A 16,507-nucleotide genomic window follows, 5' to 3' on the forward strand; every position below is an offset into this window, starting at 1 on the left:
GGCAGTACTGAACCAGCGGTGATGATCCTCTATTTCTGGAACTGACATCCAATGCCCGTTTAGAGGAGCCCAAACTCCGCCAGGCGGCTGGGAAGCTCAGAGGTAGCTGGTCCATGTTCACACGGTCGCATTTTGATGCAGGACTCCATGCTCGTTGCCAGGCGCGCTTCTTCCTCCCTCCGTTGCAGCCAAAGCGTCTTTAAGGGCACCCACCCAAGCCGCTGCCCGCCATCCGTGTGGGTTAGAGACACCGGAACCCGTTCACGTGTGAACCCACACACACGCGCGCGCGCGTCGACAATAGGCGTGCCACCAGCGAGGCTTCCGGGAGCAGCTGCGGCGTGGACAGCGCCCGGGTTATCCCAAACCTCTGCTCGCCATCCGGATGGGTTAGAGGCAGAGTCCCCGTCATGTGTGAACATACACACGCGCGTCGAGACACACAAACACACACAGTCCTTCCACCATCGGTGCTTTGGGAGCAGCTGTAGCCGCGGCGTGGCCAGCCCGCGGGGACCCCAAACCTCTCCCCGCCATCCGTGTGGGTTAGGGCAGTCCCCGTCACGTGTGAACACACAAGGGCGCAGAGAGAGAGGGGGGGGAGGGAGAGAGAGGGAGAGAGAGATGCCACCAGCGAGGTTGCGGGACCAGCTGTGGCGTGGTTAACACGCGGGTACCCCAAGCCTGCCAGCTCCATCTCAGTGGCATAGAGACAGAATCCCGTCACGTGTGAACATACCCACGCACGTTCACACACACATACACACACCCTTCCGACCGAGCGTATAGCTAGACTTCGGGAGCAGCTGCGGCTTGGTTAACACGCGGGTACCCCAAGCCTGCCAGCTCCATCTCAGTGGCGTAGAGACAGAATCCCGTCACGTGTGAACATACCCACGCACGTTCACACACACACACACACACCTCCGACCGAGCGCATAACTAGACTTCGGGAGCAGCTGCGGCTTGGGTAACACGCGGGTACCCCGAGCTCCTGCCAGCTCCATCTCAGTGGCGTAGAGACAGAATCCCGTCACGTGTGAACATACCCACGCGCGTCCACACTCACACACACACACACACACAGAGAGAGACTGAACGAATAGCTGGGCTAGTTCGGGAGCAGCTGCGGCGGCTCCTCCTCCTCCTCCTCCTCCTCCTCTTGCTGGCCCACCCCTCCAACGGCTGGCGAGGAGGGGGCTGCCCCAGCGCCGGGCCTGCGTTCGCCTCTCCTCCTCCTCCTCCTCTTCTTCTTCTTCTTCTTCTCCGCCTCCTGCTGACGTCTCGCCCGCCGCCTGCAAAACTCCGGGCGGCGGCGGCTGGCTGGCTGGCTTGGCTTGGCTGGCTTGGTTGGCTGGCTGACTGGCTGGCAGGCAGCGGCCGGGCGAGGAAGCGAAAGGAGAGAAAGCAGCGCTGAGCGATGGGAACGACGGCAGCAGCGGCGGCGGCAGCCGGGGTGGCCTCTCCGTGCGGCCGCCGGCTGGCTCGGCGCTCTCACTCGGCGCTGCTGCTGGCGCTCACCGTCCTGCTGGTGCAAACGCTGCTGGTTTGGAATTTCAGCAGCTTGGATGCGGCTGACGAGCACCAGCAGCACCAGCGGCAGCACCACCACCAGCAACAGCAGCAGCAGCAACCGCCTCCGCGGAGAGGCGCCCTGGCCGGCAGCAGCCCCAGCCCCAGCCGGAGCGGCCACACCAGCAGCAGCAGCAGCCGCCGGCGAGAGAAGCGCGACCTGGAGAGCCGCGACGGTCCCCGGGCGCCGCAACCCCGCCGAGCTGCCGGCGCTTTCCGCGGCAAGGTGATGATGGTGAGTGGCGGCAGCCCTGGCCGAGATGCAGACGGGCAAACAAAACCCCTCCGCCAAAAAAAGGGGAGAGAGCGCCAGTGGAAAGCCGGGGTGGTCGAGAAGAGTGAAGGGGGGGGGGGAGAGACTCTTTCCAGGGATGTGGTGGGGATGGGTGGGTTTCCTGGATTGCCCCCTTCCCCCTTCGCCAGAGCCGGCAGGGTGAGGATGCGGACGCCCGGCGTCAACCTTGGCGAAGGACGGTGGGCTTCTCTGGCAGGATAAAGTAACAGTAACAAGAGTTGGAAGGGGACCTTGGAGGTCATCTAGTCCAGCCCCCCCCCCCACTTGGCTCGCGCAGGTAGACCTGTCCTGGGGATTCGAAGCGACCTTGCTGATCGACAAGCTCAGGGTCTTAGCCACTGAGCCACCTAGTCAGGATAGTGATGGGGGGAAAGGGGAAGGGGGGGCGGGCTCCGGCTTGGCGACCTTGGCTCTCTCTCTCTCTCTCTCCCCCATCCTCACCCCCCACCTTGGGCCCGCTGCGTTGGACGGTGCAGAACCGAGGGTGGGAGGGGGATGGCTCGACCGCTTAGAGAGAGCTTCGTCCCCCAGACGTAGACTTCCAAAAATCTCCCCTAAAGCCCCTTTGGGGGGGGGGTCTGGGCTGGTCCAAGGAGGCGACAATGCAAAGCCGGAGATTCCTGAGAGATGCTTAGTTGGTAGCGAAGCGCTTATTTTTTTGGGGGGGGGCTGGGGGTCGGCGGGTGGGGGGTGGCTGGATGAGCTCTGCCTCCTTACCTACCTACTTGCTGCTCAGGCTTTCTTAAAATGTTAGCAAACCAGCCTACTAGCGGGTGGGGGGGGGAGAAAAAGGAAGAGGACGAAACTGCTCCCAGTAGTTAAGTCCGGAGCTCGCTGGGATCTTACTAAGGCAAGGAAAGAAAAATGATCTGTGTTCTTTCACTTTCTCCTCTGCAAATCAGGCAAAAATACTTGTAACTCGGGATGGTTCTTATCTCCGTAAGAACGTTTATTTCCCGAGCTAAACTAGTGTTCTGGATTGGCACCCTACTCCGGACCTAACCCAGGCTATAACCTCTTGGTTGTAGGCTAGCTGATTTGTCTGCTACATGTCGGTTTGGCTTGAACGCTGCTCTTCTTAACTCAAGGGCTACTCTGCTTTCTGGAAATGCAACTTGCATTTCCTCCCCTCTGTAGAGAGAGCGCGAGAGAGATGCCAGCTACTTCACCAAGTACTTTGGTGGCACTTCCATGCATCCGTGATTATTATTTGGCCGCCCTAAATTTGTCTCGATGCCATTGCAATGCCAAGGACCGAAATATAGCAAAAAAAAAAGTGGATGTTTTTTTTTTTTTCCCCTGGAATAGATCCTGGTTTAAATCTGGAGGCAAACTAGAGAATTTGGCGACGGGTTGTTTGTTGGTCAGACGTCGGGGAGCATTGAGAATTGAGCTTGATGTTGGTTTACGTCTAGTTTTGGCACCATGTTGCGGAAATGTGGGCGTTCGACGTAGAGTGTTAATGACTCCCTTTTACATCGTTTTGTTGTCAGGATTGACGTCTGAGGACCTTCTTAAAATTTGTCTGCCTGCGGGGTAGGTTTGAGGAGGTGGAAAGCAGGTGTGGAATAGAATAGAATAGAATAGAATAGAATAGAAGAGAATAGAATAGAATAGAATAGAATAGAATAGAATAGAATAGAATAGAATAGAATAGAATAGAATAGAATAGAATAGAATAGAATAGAATAACAGAGGTAGAAGGGATCTTCGAGGTCTTCTAGTCCAACCCTCTGCTTAGGCAGGAAACCCTACACCACTTCAGACAAGTTCTTATCCAACATCTTCTTAAAAGCTTCCAGTGGATTTCATCTGGATCCTTTTGTGAATTTCTACGCCAGATCCTAGACCAGTGCAGCTTGAAGATGTGTGGACTTCAACTCCCAGAATTCCTCAGCCAGTATGTTCCCCCCCCCCCACATTGAACCTCTTGTGATTCTCCTTTTCTGGAGAAAGGAATGGCACGATAGACCAATTCCTTTGGGCACCTAGAACAGAGTTTCCCGATCTGGGCAAAGCGTGGACTTCAGTTCCCAGAATTCAATGCGTGGAACAATCTTCAACGTGTGGACTTCAGCTCCCAGAATTCCCCAGCCAGCATGCTGGCTGGAGAATTCTGGGAGCTGAAGTCCACGCATCTTCAAGATTCCCAGTTTGGGTTACACTGTCCTAGACTTAGTGAGGTCATCGCATCGGATGCTTCTGAACTGCACACTGTACAAAGCTTCCTCAGCCTTCGGTGAAGGCTTTTGGCTCACCTGAAAGAGAAATCTAGCTTCTCAGGTTGAGCTGAGCAGGCCGAGCTGAAGATTGGCTCATCCAGACGGTTCATCCAGTGACTTGAATGCAGAAGTTGACCATAAGCTGTCTTCTCTTCTATTGCTCATGGAAGACAATGCTGGGAACGTTTCTCTTGCTGGAATCCATGTCCCTTACAGAATCATAAAATAGCAGGGTTAGAAGGCACCTTGGAGGCCATCTAGTCCAACCCACTGCTCCAGCAGAAAACCTTATATCGTCTGGATTATTTGGGTGGCTCTAACGGAGAGGAACATTGCCAGAAAGGAGAAGGAGTTTACTAGGACAAGGCTGCCATGCAGAGGAAGGCAGAGATAGTCCTTGACTTATAACCACAATTGAGCCCAAAAAATTTTTGGTTGCAGATAGTCCTGCTTTTAGAAAACACGCTGAAAACCTCTTTCCTCCCCCCCCCACCATTCCCAAAATCATTTCTCAGGAACCCCATCTGTCTTGCTCTCATTATCGTATTTTTTTTTTTTAAAGAAAGATAGGAAGCACTTAATCCTTTCCAGTTGACTTCGGTTTCCTGTAATCGCAGAAACTGTTCTAAATTTTCCGAGATAGCGTATGATGGCTGCAAGCTTGGGCTGCCTTGTCAAGAAAGCATTTCCAGCTTGTCTGGAAGAGGGAGTTAAAGACGCCGGAAACAAAACCATATTTATGATAAATAACAGAGGCGCATTTTTGCGGTGGTCCCATGATCGGATCTCATTCCCATCCCTAGCCTTGCCGTATTGCAAACTAGTTCCCGGAATCCTCATAGAATCATAGGGCTTGAAGGAACCTCAGAGGTCTTCTAGTCCAACCCCCTTCTGCTCACGGCAGGAGACTTTGTACAATCCCAGGCAAATGGTTGTCCGGTCTATTTCTGAAGACCTTCAGTGATGGAGCATCCACCACCCCAGCAGGCGAGCTATTCCATTGAGTAATTGTTCTCATGGTCAGAAACTGTCTCCTCCTAGGTTGCATCTCTCTTTGACAAACTTCCACCTGTTGTTTCTTGTCCCGCCCTGTGGTGGTTTTGGAGAATAGGTCTATCCCTGTTGTGGCCCGCCAGCAGTCAGCGGATCTGGCAGCAGATTCAGACAGTGAGGAGGTTAAATTCATAAATTCAAATCCCGCGGACCACTAATATGATCTGCCTAATGACCGGCTGGGTGGGTGGGTGTGGCTAGGTGGTCACGTGATTGGGTGGGTGTGGCCAACTCATGTCACTCACATCGAGGGGCGCCTCACCAGCCTCTACTCGCCCCTCTCCTCCCAGCCACTCCTCATCTCCCCGCCCGGGCTTCTTAGAGCCCCAACAGGAAGCAGTGGTTGGAGCTAAGCAGCCACCATGAGAAAGAGTTGGCAAAACAGCTCAAGTTCAAATTGGATCTGGCTGAGAAAGAGGCTCAGCAGAAGCACCTCACTGAGGACTAGGAGCATAGGCTTTCCAAGCAAAGGGAAGACCTGCGGGAGTGCAAGGCCAGGGACCGGCACCTGGAGGCTCAGCGGGCTGAGATGGTCAGCCAGTTCCAGGCCATGATGCAGTCCCACTGGAACAAGGCTCTCCGGCTCTTTGCCACCAGCGGTGCTTCCCTCTAACCTTAGCCCAAAGCCCCTCACCAGGAGGCTGAAGCAGACCCCAAGTCAGAATTTCTGCCCCCCTCCGACCCCCACAAAAAGACCCCGAAGGGGGAGACTCTCTGCAGCAACACAAGCGTTCATTGCACGTATCTGTCCCAGGGGCCGTAGTTTGAGGACCCCTGATTTAGTGCAATATTAAAAAATGCAAATAATTGTCTGCGGACCACCAAAATTTTCTCAAGGACCATCAGTGGTCCACGGACCAGCAGTTGGTGACTATTGCTATAGAGTCCCAAGCTCGTCTGGAACATATTTTTAATTTGCTTTGTGTGTGTGTGTGTGTGTTCAGGTTAAAAAAAGAAGAAAAAAAAAAAGACTTTACCCATTCTGTACGGAAACAGCGTCTGTTAATCGTAATTGCTCTTAACGGCTTTCTCGTGTTTTAGGAACCTGGTCTGCCATTCAGACTGCTGAGTAATCTGGCAAGGCTCATTTTTGATCTCCGAAAAAGCCAGCCGACCTACTACCTGTTTTCCACAATTGTTTTTCCTGGCAACCAACCCAGCGATGGAAACCTTGCTATCGACCGTCCGTTGCAGAATGGGCATGCATTAGGCCAGCTGAAAAGGAACAAGGAAGAGAGGCGATGACGGTGGGAAGCATTAAAGTGGCTTTCCCATTTTTTTTCCCTTTCCTCTCTCTTAGAAGTTATTTAAGAGGAAACGTACAGCTTGTCTTTGATGGTTCCCTTGGGCTCTAATTGCTCTGTCTAATGGCTTTCTGGCAGTGGATGGGAGCGGCAGTGGGGCTTTCTGGGAGTTGGGGATGATGGGAACTGCGGTCTGGCCCAGTTGGAATGGCAGATAGAGTGATATTTCTCAAAACCTGGATAGAGCCTGGATAGCTCAGCAGACTAATGCATTGTAATTTAACTCCAGCTGTCTGCAATTAGTAAGTTCGACTCTTGCCAGGCTCAAGGCTGACTCAGCCTTCCATCCTTTCTAAGGTAGGTAAATTGAGGACCCAGTTTGTGGGGGCAATAAGCTGAGTTTATATAAATATACAAAAGTATGAAGGCTATTGCTTAACGCATTGTAAGCCGCCCTGAGTCTCCGGAGAAGGGCGGCATAAAAATCAAATTAAAAAATAAAATAAAATAAAATATAAAAAAAATAAAAACGTGGCCACTTTAAGACCCCGTGGACTTCAACTCCCAGAATTCCTCAGCCAGCTGGCTGGGGAATTCTGGGAGTTGAAGTCCACGGGGTCTTAAAGTGGCCACGTTTGGAGAAATACTGAGATAGAGGAATGGCCATAAAGAAACTACAGGAAGTCATCCTTCTTCTGGAAGATCCTTCCGCTTTGAGGGTTACAAGACGATTGAGAAGATCAGAATCTTCTCAACGTACAGAATCGTGACTACGATGTACAGTAAAGAAACTGGACGTTAAATAGCCATTTAGGAGATGTTTTAATCTGGATTCCAGCACTGAGCAGGGGTTGGTCTTGATGACCTCAGGAGGCACCCCAACTCCATTGCTAGACCACAGGCCAACCTCTCCATTGTCTTAAATTGTCGTTATCTTTCAAGAACCCCATTGCCTTCTCGGTTTCAGTCCTCTACCACTGATCCTGAGGTGTTTGTTTGTTTTTTTGGTGGTTGGATAACTGACTGATTTGTTCTCTTGCCTTTCATTCAGAAGTCCATGGCAACAAATTTAGCTCCTCCTTCTATTCCCCCCCCAAAACAACAACCCTGCAAGGTAGTTTGAACCGAAAGGAAGGGATTGGCCCAAAGTTTTCTGCCTCTGGGGAGCTTTAAGGGCTAAGAGAGGACTAGAATGGAGGTCTCCCCACTTCTACTCCAGTCCCTTCCTTGCTGCACCTGATTGGCTCTTGGGTTGAGAGAGGGAAGGACCGACCCAAAGTCAGCCAATGAGCTTCTGAGGCTGAGCATCAATAGAACCCAGACCTCCCTAGTCCCAGTCCAAGACTTTAACGATTACACCCACCCTGGCTCAGCTTGTGATGAGAACAGAATCGCATGTAAGAATTGATTGGACAACCATTTGTCTGAAATGGTCTAGGCTTCCCTGTGTCAGGTTTCGATGTCATCTCAAATAAATTGCACTCCCAAACAATTAATCTTTGCTGAAATATTCCATTTATTGAGTACGACAGATCTGGCCCTGACTTCATCGTAGCCGATACTAACCCTCTGACCCCCAAACCCTTCCCTTTCCGTTCCCCAATTCTCATCTTCTCATTGGCCATCTTCCAAGTCAGTCCCCCCAGCTTCTGACCTCAACCCACAGGAATGTCCCCCTCCCATCCCATCTCCTAGGGGATATTATCTACAGAGAAAATAAGTAGGTGAAAAGTCAAGCCTCGTCTCCCCCTTTTTATGGCAGCATCAGAATGCTGACACCCTGCTTGAGCAGGAGGGGGCTGGACTAGAAGACCTCCAAGGTCCCTCCCAGCTCTTGTTTTTCTGTCATCCATAAGAGCATCCTGGTTTTCTGAGCTGCTGTTAGTCATCGTCTTACATTTCTGCCCTCTGCTCTTTGTGCTAGAAATGGGCAGGCAAAAGCACAGCTTTTTTGGAGAAGCTGGGGGAAATTGTGCGTCTCTGCGTGATCGTGTGATAGGGTTGTGCTCAATGATGCTACCTGTGGGTGGCTCTGGCATTTTAAAAGGTTTGCTCCATGCCCCTCTCCATCTGGGGTTAAATTGTATGGAACAGGCTCTCCTGTTGTGGTGGGACCCAGGGATGGGCTTCAAAAATTTTAGTAAGGGGTTCTCTGCCTGGTTGCTGGGTGAGCGTAGCCTAGTCAGCCTCCTGCACCGCGGGGGTGGGGGTGGTTGCCCTTCCCAGGCTCCGGAGGCTTTCCTCGAACTTCAGGGAGGGCAAAAATGGCCTCCCCAGGCTCTGGAGGCCCGTTTCCAGCCTTCTGAAATTTCTGGTAGCCCTGTTTTTCGCCCTCCCTGAGCTTCCGCACACACCCTGCACTTAACTGCATCCAAAACGGGCCGCGTGGAGACTCCTGGGAGGGGAGGGGAGGGGTGAGCGGGGCCAGCCAGGAGTGAGATTTGGGGGTTCTCCAAACTGCAAAGAATCTTAGCTAGAGGTTCTCACGAACCCCTGCGAACCCCCAGCAGCCCACCCCTGCTTGTGGACATCAACTCCTAGAATTCCCCAGCCAGCAGAGTTGAAGTCTACGGTTCTTTAAGTTGCCAAGGTTGGACATCCCTGCTGTAGAAGGTTTGGCCACCTTGCTTGGAAGGTCCTAAAGGCCTTGGGACTAAACCATATGAAGAAATGGCTACAGGTTTGGCTTTGGCTAGCTAGTCTAAAGAAAAGAAGAATTAGGGGTGACATGAAAGCAGTATTCTGGTATTTGAGGGGCTACCACAAAGAAGAAGGGGTCAAATTATTCTACGAAGCACCTTCCCACCCACCCGGATGTCATAATTGATGATCTGCGCCATGTGCAGAAGTGTGCGTGTGAGCAAAGTGAGCACAAGCACGCGCTCCCATTGTGAACCGGTAGTAAAGGTAAGTAGAACCCACCCCTGCCCGGTAGCCCAGCCCTGGTGGGACCTAAGCCATGGGACTGGATTTCCTCGGAGTCGCTTCCTTTTCTTCCACCTCCGCTTCAGCAATCCTGGAACATTACCTTCAGATCTGAAGGTAGTTCCTTCCATTCCTGAAACATCCCACATGCGAATGGCTCCTGACCCTGATGGCCTTCCAGGATGACGAAGATCTGTATTTATCCTGCCCTCTCTCTACTCCTTGTTCTAGAAATAGGCAGCCCAGCACAGCTTGGGGGAGCCTGGGGAAATTGTCTCTTGGAGTGCCTGTGTGAGATAGTGTGATAGAGTTGTGCTCGGCGAGGCTGCAGTTTCCTTCGAGGTTTGTTAGGCGATGGCTCCCCGAAGGCAGCCTAGGGATCCCTGGAGTCCAGTTGCGGAGAGCCTAGTTAAGAAGCGATGATGGAAGGAAACGCTTTATAATAGAGCTCTCTCTCTATTATTAGAAGCCCTCTTTGGAGACTTCATTATTTTGGGATGTTATTTGTGGCGGAGACATCCAGATTTTTTCCCACTCATCACTTGCGATTTATATATATATATATATTTCCGGTCCTGTTGGGTGTTTGCATAAAGGCTTTGCATATCAGCGGTGGGTGGGAGTGGGGGGGATTGACAACTGTCGGGGTTGGGGGAGCAGCCCTTGTGCTTAGGGTTTTAATTCAGCTGGATCTGATAGGGAAGCAGCTTTCGATGCAGGGGAGATTAGCCTAGTGGTGCAATTTTTATTTAATTTATTTGATCCCCACCTTTATTATGCGTATTAATGAGTCGAGGTAGCATATGCATCTATAACGCGCCTTCCTCCTTCTATTTTCTGCAGAACAACAATCTTGTGAGGTGGTTTGGGCTGAGAGAAGGGAACTGGCCTAAAGTATCCTAGTTGGCTTTCATGCCTAAAGCGGGACTAGAACTGAGAGTCTCCTGGCGATTGGCTCAAAGTCATCCGGTTGGCTTTCATGCCTAAGGTGGGACTAGAACTGAGAGTCTCCTGGTGATTGGCCCAAAGTGATTCAGTTGGCTTTCATGACTAAGGCAGGACTAGAACTGAGAGTCTCCTGGTGATTGGCCCAAAGTGATTCAGTTGGCTTTCATGCCTAAGGCGGGACTAGAACTGAGAGTCTCCTGGTGATTGGCCCAAAGTCATCCAGTTGATGTTCATGCCTAAGGCGGGACTAGAACTGAGAGTCTCCTGGTGATTGGCCCAAAGTCATTCGGTTGGCTTTCATGACTAAGGCGGGACTGGAACTGAGAGTCTCCTGGCGATTGGCCCAAAGTCATCCAGTTGGCTTTCATGACTAAGGCGGGACTAGAACTGAGAGCCTTCCGGTGATTGGCCCAAAGTCATCCAGTTGGCTTTCATGCCTAAGGCGGGACTAGAACTGAGTGTCTCCTGGCGATTGGCCTAAAGTCATCCAGTTGATGTTCATGCCTAAGGCGGAACTAGAACTGAGAATCTCCTGGTGATTGGCCCAAAGATACCCTTCCATCCTTCCAAGTTTGGTAAAATGAGGAGCCAAATTGTTGGGGGCCATAGGCTGACTCTGTAAACCGCTTAGAGAGGGCTGGGAAGCACTGTGAAGCAGTATATAAATCTAATAAGGGATGCAGTGGCTCAGTGGCTAAGACGCTGAGCCTGTCGATCGAAAAGTTGGCAGTTAAGTGGTTCAAATCCCTAGTGCCACGTAACGGAGTGAGCTCCCGTTACTTGTCCCAGCTTCTGCCAACCTAGCAGTTTGAAAGCAGGTAAAAAATGCAAGTAGAAAAATAGGGACCACCTTTGGTGGGAAGGGAACAGCGTTCTGTGCACCTTTGGCATTGAGTCATGCCGGCCACATGACCATGGAGACGTCTTCGGACAGCGCTGGCTCTTGGGCTTTGAAACGGAGATGAGCACCGCCCCCTAGAGTCGGGAACGACTAGCACATATGTGCGAGGGGAACCTTTACCTTTATATAAGTCTAAGTCTATCGCTATTGCCCGTGACTCAGCCTTCCATCCTTCCTGGGTCGGTAAAATGAGGACCCAGATTGTTGGGGGCAAGAGGCTGACTCTATAAACCAATTAGAAAGGGCTGTGAAGCACTGTGAAGCGGTATGTAAGTCTAAAGGCGATTGCTATTGCTAATTCAGCCTTATATTCCACACAACCAGGAATTCTGGAACCACATGCATCATAAAAAAAACCGCTCAATCCCACAGCCAGCATATTGTTACTGGAAGCTGAGCATCTCCGTGCATTTGTCTGATTCTCATATATATCCTCTGCAGCTTGTTAGCCCCCAACCTTCTTGGGGCAGGCACAATTTGGAGACAAGGGGATGTTGTGTGAAACCGAAATCATTCTACGTTTATAAATTCATTTGAGGATTCAGAGCAAACAAGATTCTTGGCTCCACTGTAATGAGATGGGGAAGTGTTTAAAAGGCAGCCTCTTGATTGCTGTGAAACCATGGGGTTTTTTTTCTTTCCTCTTTTTAAAATAAAAAAAAAATCCCCCAATTTAATGAACTGGGCATTTGTTCATCAAGATCCTGCCAGGAAGTTTCTGCCGAAGGAGCGGGAATTTGTATACATGTCACCTCCGTTCGGGGAACTGAGAGATTACACTGGTAGTTTTATCTTCAAAAGACTTTTCTCCCCTGCCATTAAATTTCTCAGGGCCCCTGTAATCATAGTATTTTTTTTTTATTTTTTTTTTACAAATGTAATAAATTCCCGTGATCGCTGAAGGAGGAGGACAGGGAGAATAAGGTGAATGCTGGAGGTGGAAAGTATGGCTAAATTTACCTTGATGGGATGGGATGGAAGCTGGCATAGTAACTGGGAGGGAGGGAAACACGATTTGAACGGAGCTGGGGGGCATTATATGCTTTGTCTTATGCTGGCACTTCCTAATTGTTCTTTTTGCAATCGGGTTCCCTTTGATTCCACCGATCAGTAAAATGCTTTGTGTGTCTCCCTCGTTTTTCAAATGAATCCTGTTCCTATGGTAAGGCTAATTGCATTGCCTTCAGACAAATAGATCCAAACAGACCGAAATATACCGGCTTAGAAACCAGGAGATCGTGAGTTCTAGTCCCACCTTAAGCATGAAAGCTGACTGGGTGACTTTGGGTCAATCACCAGGAAGCGGTGAGTTCTAGTTCTGCCTTAGGCATGAAAGCCAGTTGGGTGACTTTGGCCCGATCACCAGGAGATGGTGAGTTCTAGTGCCAGTTTATGCATTAAAGCCAGCTGGGTGACTTTGGCCCGATCACCAGGAGATGGTGAGTTCTAGTGCCAGCTTATGCATTAGAGCCAGCTGGGCGACTTTGGCCCGATCACCAGGAGATGGTGAGTTCTAGTGCTAGCTTATGCATTAAAGCCAGCTGGGTGACTTTGGGTAAATCACCAGGAGACTGGGAGTTCTAGTCTTGCCTTAGGCATGAAAGCCGGCTGGGTGACTTTGGGCCAATCACCAGGAGATGGTGAGTTCTAGACCCAGCCTAGGCACTAAAGTCAGCTGGGTGAATTTGGGCCAATCACCAGGAGACAGGTGAGTTTTAATCCCACCTAGGCATAATGCCAGCTGAGACACCTTGGGCCAGTCCCTCTCTCTCAGCCCTATAAAGGAGGCAATGGCAAACTGCTTCTAAAACAAATCTTGCCAAGAAAACTGCAGGCAGACTCTGAGAATTAGGCGTGATTGATTGAATGAATGGAAGAAAAAGAAATCTGGGATCCAAATGGAAAAAAAAAAGAAGTTTCTAAGAATATAAATATATGGAGTGGTAGAATGTGTGCCTTTGAGAACAACTTGATTCTTTTTCTCTTTTTCCTAGCTTTAGTTTTTAGCAATTAATTAGTGTATAGGCAGTCCTCAACTTATAACAGTTTGTTTAGTGATCATTTGAAATTGCGACAGCACTGAAAAAGTGACTTCTGACTGTTTTTCACACTTACGACCGTTGCAGCAACCCCAGGATCCCGTGATCAAAATTCAAACGCTTGGCAACTGGCATGTACTTATGACTGTTGCAGTACCCCGGGTCACGTGATCCCCTTTTGATGACTTCTGACAAAACCAAGTCAACGGGAAAGCCAGATTCACTTCACAACCAGGTTACTGTTCTGCCCCAGCTCCGGATTCCCAAGGATTGTGACACACACCAACGGTCCTTATCAAAGTTATAATGTACCGAGAATAAACAAAGTCCGGCAAAGGTTGGCAACCAGCCCAGAAAACAAGATACGATAAGACACTCACTCTTCAAAAATGCTTTGTAATAATTACACGTTGTTTCCAGCAAGAAATTACTAACTGCGTGTGACTTAAATAGACTAAGGGAGTGGCCAATTATCCTCAAACCTTACTCTCAAGGAGACCTCCTCCTCCTGAGTAGCCACTCCTGCCTTTTGGCAGCCCTGCGTGCTCGAGCATTGAGGAGAGGCTCCTCCACTTCACTCTCTCCACTTGAAGGAGCCTCTGGAGGTTCTGAAGGCCCTGGCTGAGTCTCTGCCTCTGGCACCACATCCTCTTCAGCCTCCTCGCTGTCCGACTCGAGTGCCGGTTGCACAGGCTGCTGGCATGACACCACACCAGCTTCCTCGTCGTCGGGATCAGCCACAATCCGCACAGGCTGCTGGCGGGCCACAACAATTACTGACTTAACAGCCGCAGTGGCCAGATTCACTTCTTAACCACCGTGGCAAGGATCGTTGCAAAATGGGGCAAAATTCACTCAACGGACGTCTCACTTAGCCACAGAAATGTTAGGCTCAATATTGTGGTCTTAAGTCGAGGACTACCTGCAATGTTTACTCCTTTCTTGTGCCTCACACGTCTTATTCCAAAAGGAAAGAGTGTGTGAATTAAGTATGTACCCGGACAGCAATCAATGTACTCTTAATTCCCACTAGCTTAGTTGCGGAGTAGAAGTGAAAATGAGCGCTACAAAGTCGAAACATGCTAACAGACGTGTGATTTTTAAAAAAAAAAAAAAATCGACAGCCAAGGTTCGGTTCGCTGTGGTAGTAGAAAGGCTTAGAATAGGTTGTGAATCTGAGAGTCACACACTTCCCTCCCCACACGCACACACACACACACACGTATGCACAACGCGCACACACACAGGTTTTTTTTTTCCTCCGTACTTTCATTTAGAAGAGGATGCAGATGAATTTTCTCAATTATTTTCTCTGCCGACTCACTCAATAAATGTTGGTTTCTTTCCCCATCGAGGTATTTATTTTCTTTCGCTTTGGAAAAAAAATGATCTCCAGAGGAGGATTAGTTCTGTTTGCCACCTTGAGTTTGGATAATGAAACATCTGCAAGAAAACAATAAAACTCAGAGATTCTTCTTCTTCTTCTTCTTCTTCTTCTTCTTCTTCTTCTTCTTCTTCTTCTTCTTCTTCTTCTTCTTCTCCTTCTCCTTCTCCTTCTCCTTCTCCTTCTCCTTCTCCTTTTTCTTTTTCTTCTTCTTCTCCTCCTCCTCCTCCTCCTCCTCCTCCTCCTCCTCCTCCTTCTCCTTCTTTTTCTTCTTCTTCTCCTCCTCCTCCTCCTCCTCCTCCTCCTCCTCCTCCTCCTCCTCCTCCTCCTCCTTCTTCTTCTTCTTCTTCTTCTTCTTCTTCTTCTTCTTCTTCTTCTTCTTCTTCTTCTCCTTCTCCTTCTCCTTCTCCTTCTCCTTTTTCTTTTTCTTTTTCTTCTTCTTCTCCTCCTCCTCCTCCTCCTCCTCCTCCTTCTCCTTCTTTTTCTTCTTCTTCTCCTCCTCCTCCTCCTCCTCCTCCTCCTCCCCATATCCTCCTCCCATTGGCATTGATGATGTTACCTAGCTTGGTAATGAAATGTCTGCAAGCTCAGAGAGCACCAAGGACTCCTCATTTCAATCCTGAACTATGAATATTCTCCTTTATTATACCTCCATCCCCACCTCCCTTTCTCTCTCTCTTTTCTTTATCTCTTTTCTCCCTCCTTCCTTCCTTCCTTCTCTCACTCCCACCTTCCTTCCTTCCTTCCATCCCTCCCGCCTCCCTCCCTCCCTCCCTCCTTCCTTCCTACCTTCTCTCCCTCCCTCCCTCCCTCCCTCCTTCCTTCTTCTCTCCCTCCCTCCCCTCCCACCTTCCTTCCTTCCTTCCTCCTCCCTCCCTCCCTTCCTTCCTTCCCTCCCTCCCTCCCTCCCACCCTCCTTCCTTTCTTCCCTCCCTCCTTCCCCTCCCACCTACCTTCCTTCCTTCCTTCCTTCCTCCCTCCCTCCCTCCCTCCTTCCTTCTTCTCTCCCTCCCTCTCCTCCCACCTTCCTTCCTTCCTTCCCCCTCCCTCCTCCCTCCCTTCCTTCCCTCCCTCCCTCCCTTCCTTCCTTCCCTCCCTCCCACCCTCCTTCCTTTCTTCCCTCCCTCCTTCCCCTCCCACCTACCTACCTTCCTTCCTTCCTTCCTTCCTTCCTTCCTTCCTTCCTTCCTTCCTTCCTTCCTTCCTCTCTCCCTCCCTCCCTCCCTTCCTCCCTCCCTCCCTCACCAGCTGAAGACTTTCAAAGCATAATTACTGTTGCTGTAATAACATCCAACTAGTAATGAATGTTTTTCAGTTTGTTCTTATTTTGTAGCAAGCACACAATTTTCTTCTCGGATCAGTGCAAACGTTGTTAGGCATTGTGTTTTGCTAAGGGCCAATAACAGCTTTGGGATAATAATTGCTATTATTAATTGGTAATATTCTCTCTCTGTGATCCTCACTCTGGAAGTGTTGCCATCTAAATCACAATATTAATAGCACGCTGAAAACCAACGTGGGGAGAATTTCGGTCTCTTTCCAGTGTCCAGGTGTGAATACCAGGGGAAAAAAAACCTAAGTTAAAGCAGCATTGAGTATGCAGAGGAAGGAAATTACTAAGAGGAAGTACATATGGGGAAGAAGATGCAATAATTATTGGGTATGTTCATGTCCCAAGGAGGTGTAAAGCTAATTGCCTATTCCAGAAAATTAGCAGGGGAAAAAAAACCGTGGCTACAATCAAGGAATCTCTGCTGTACACCTTTTATTTTAAATGATAGTTTCTACCCGTATCTTGGAAGTTGGAAATTCTGGCATTTAAAAAAGTTTGTTCCATGCACCTCTTCTTCAAATTGAATGGAATGGGATCTCCTCTGTGGTGGGATCTAAGCCTTGGGATCTGATTTCCTAGGAGTCACCCCCT

The 16,507-nt window shown here is 49.9% G+C and overlaps 1 protein-coding gene across 1 annotated transcript in view; it reads left to right on the forward strand.

Moving 5' to 3' along the window:
* Window positions 1–1,420: 1,420 nt before the first annotated feature.
* The window catches only part of XYLT1 (xylosyltransferase 1), a 168,227-nt gene continuing 153,140 nt past the window's right edge, over window positions 1,421–16,507 (forward strand). Inside the window, 1 exon segment of the mRNA XM_070955338.1 lies at window positions 1,421–1,807. Coding sequence (XP_070811439.1) covers window positions 1,421–1,807 — 387 coding nt within the window.

This window comes from Pituophis catenifer, unplaced genomic scaffold (assembly GCF_029215685.1).
Source record: "Pituophis catenifer annectens isolate HBS135680 unplaced genomic scaffold, rPitCat1.0.hap2 SCAF_16, whole genome shotgun sequence".
Taxonomy (NCBI): domain Eukaryota; kingdom Metazoa; phylum Chordata; class Lepidosauria; order Squamata; family Colubridae; genus Pituophis; species Pituophis catenifer.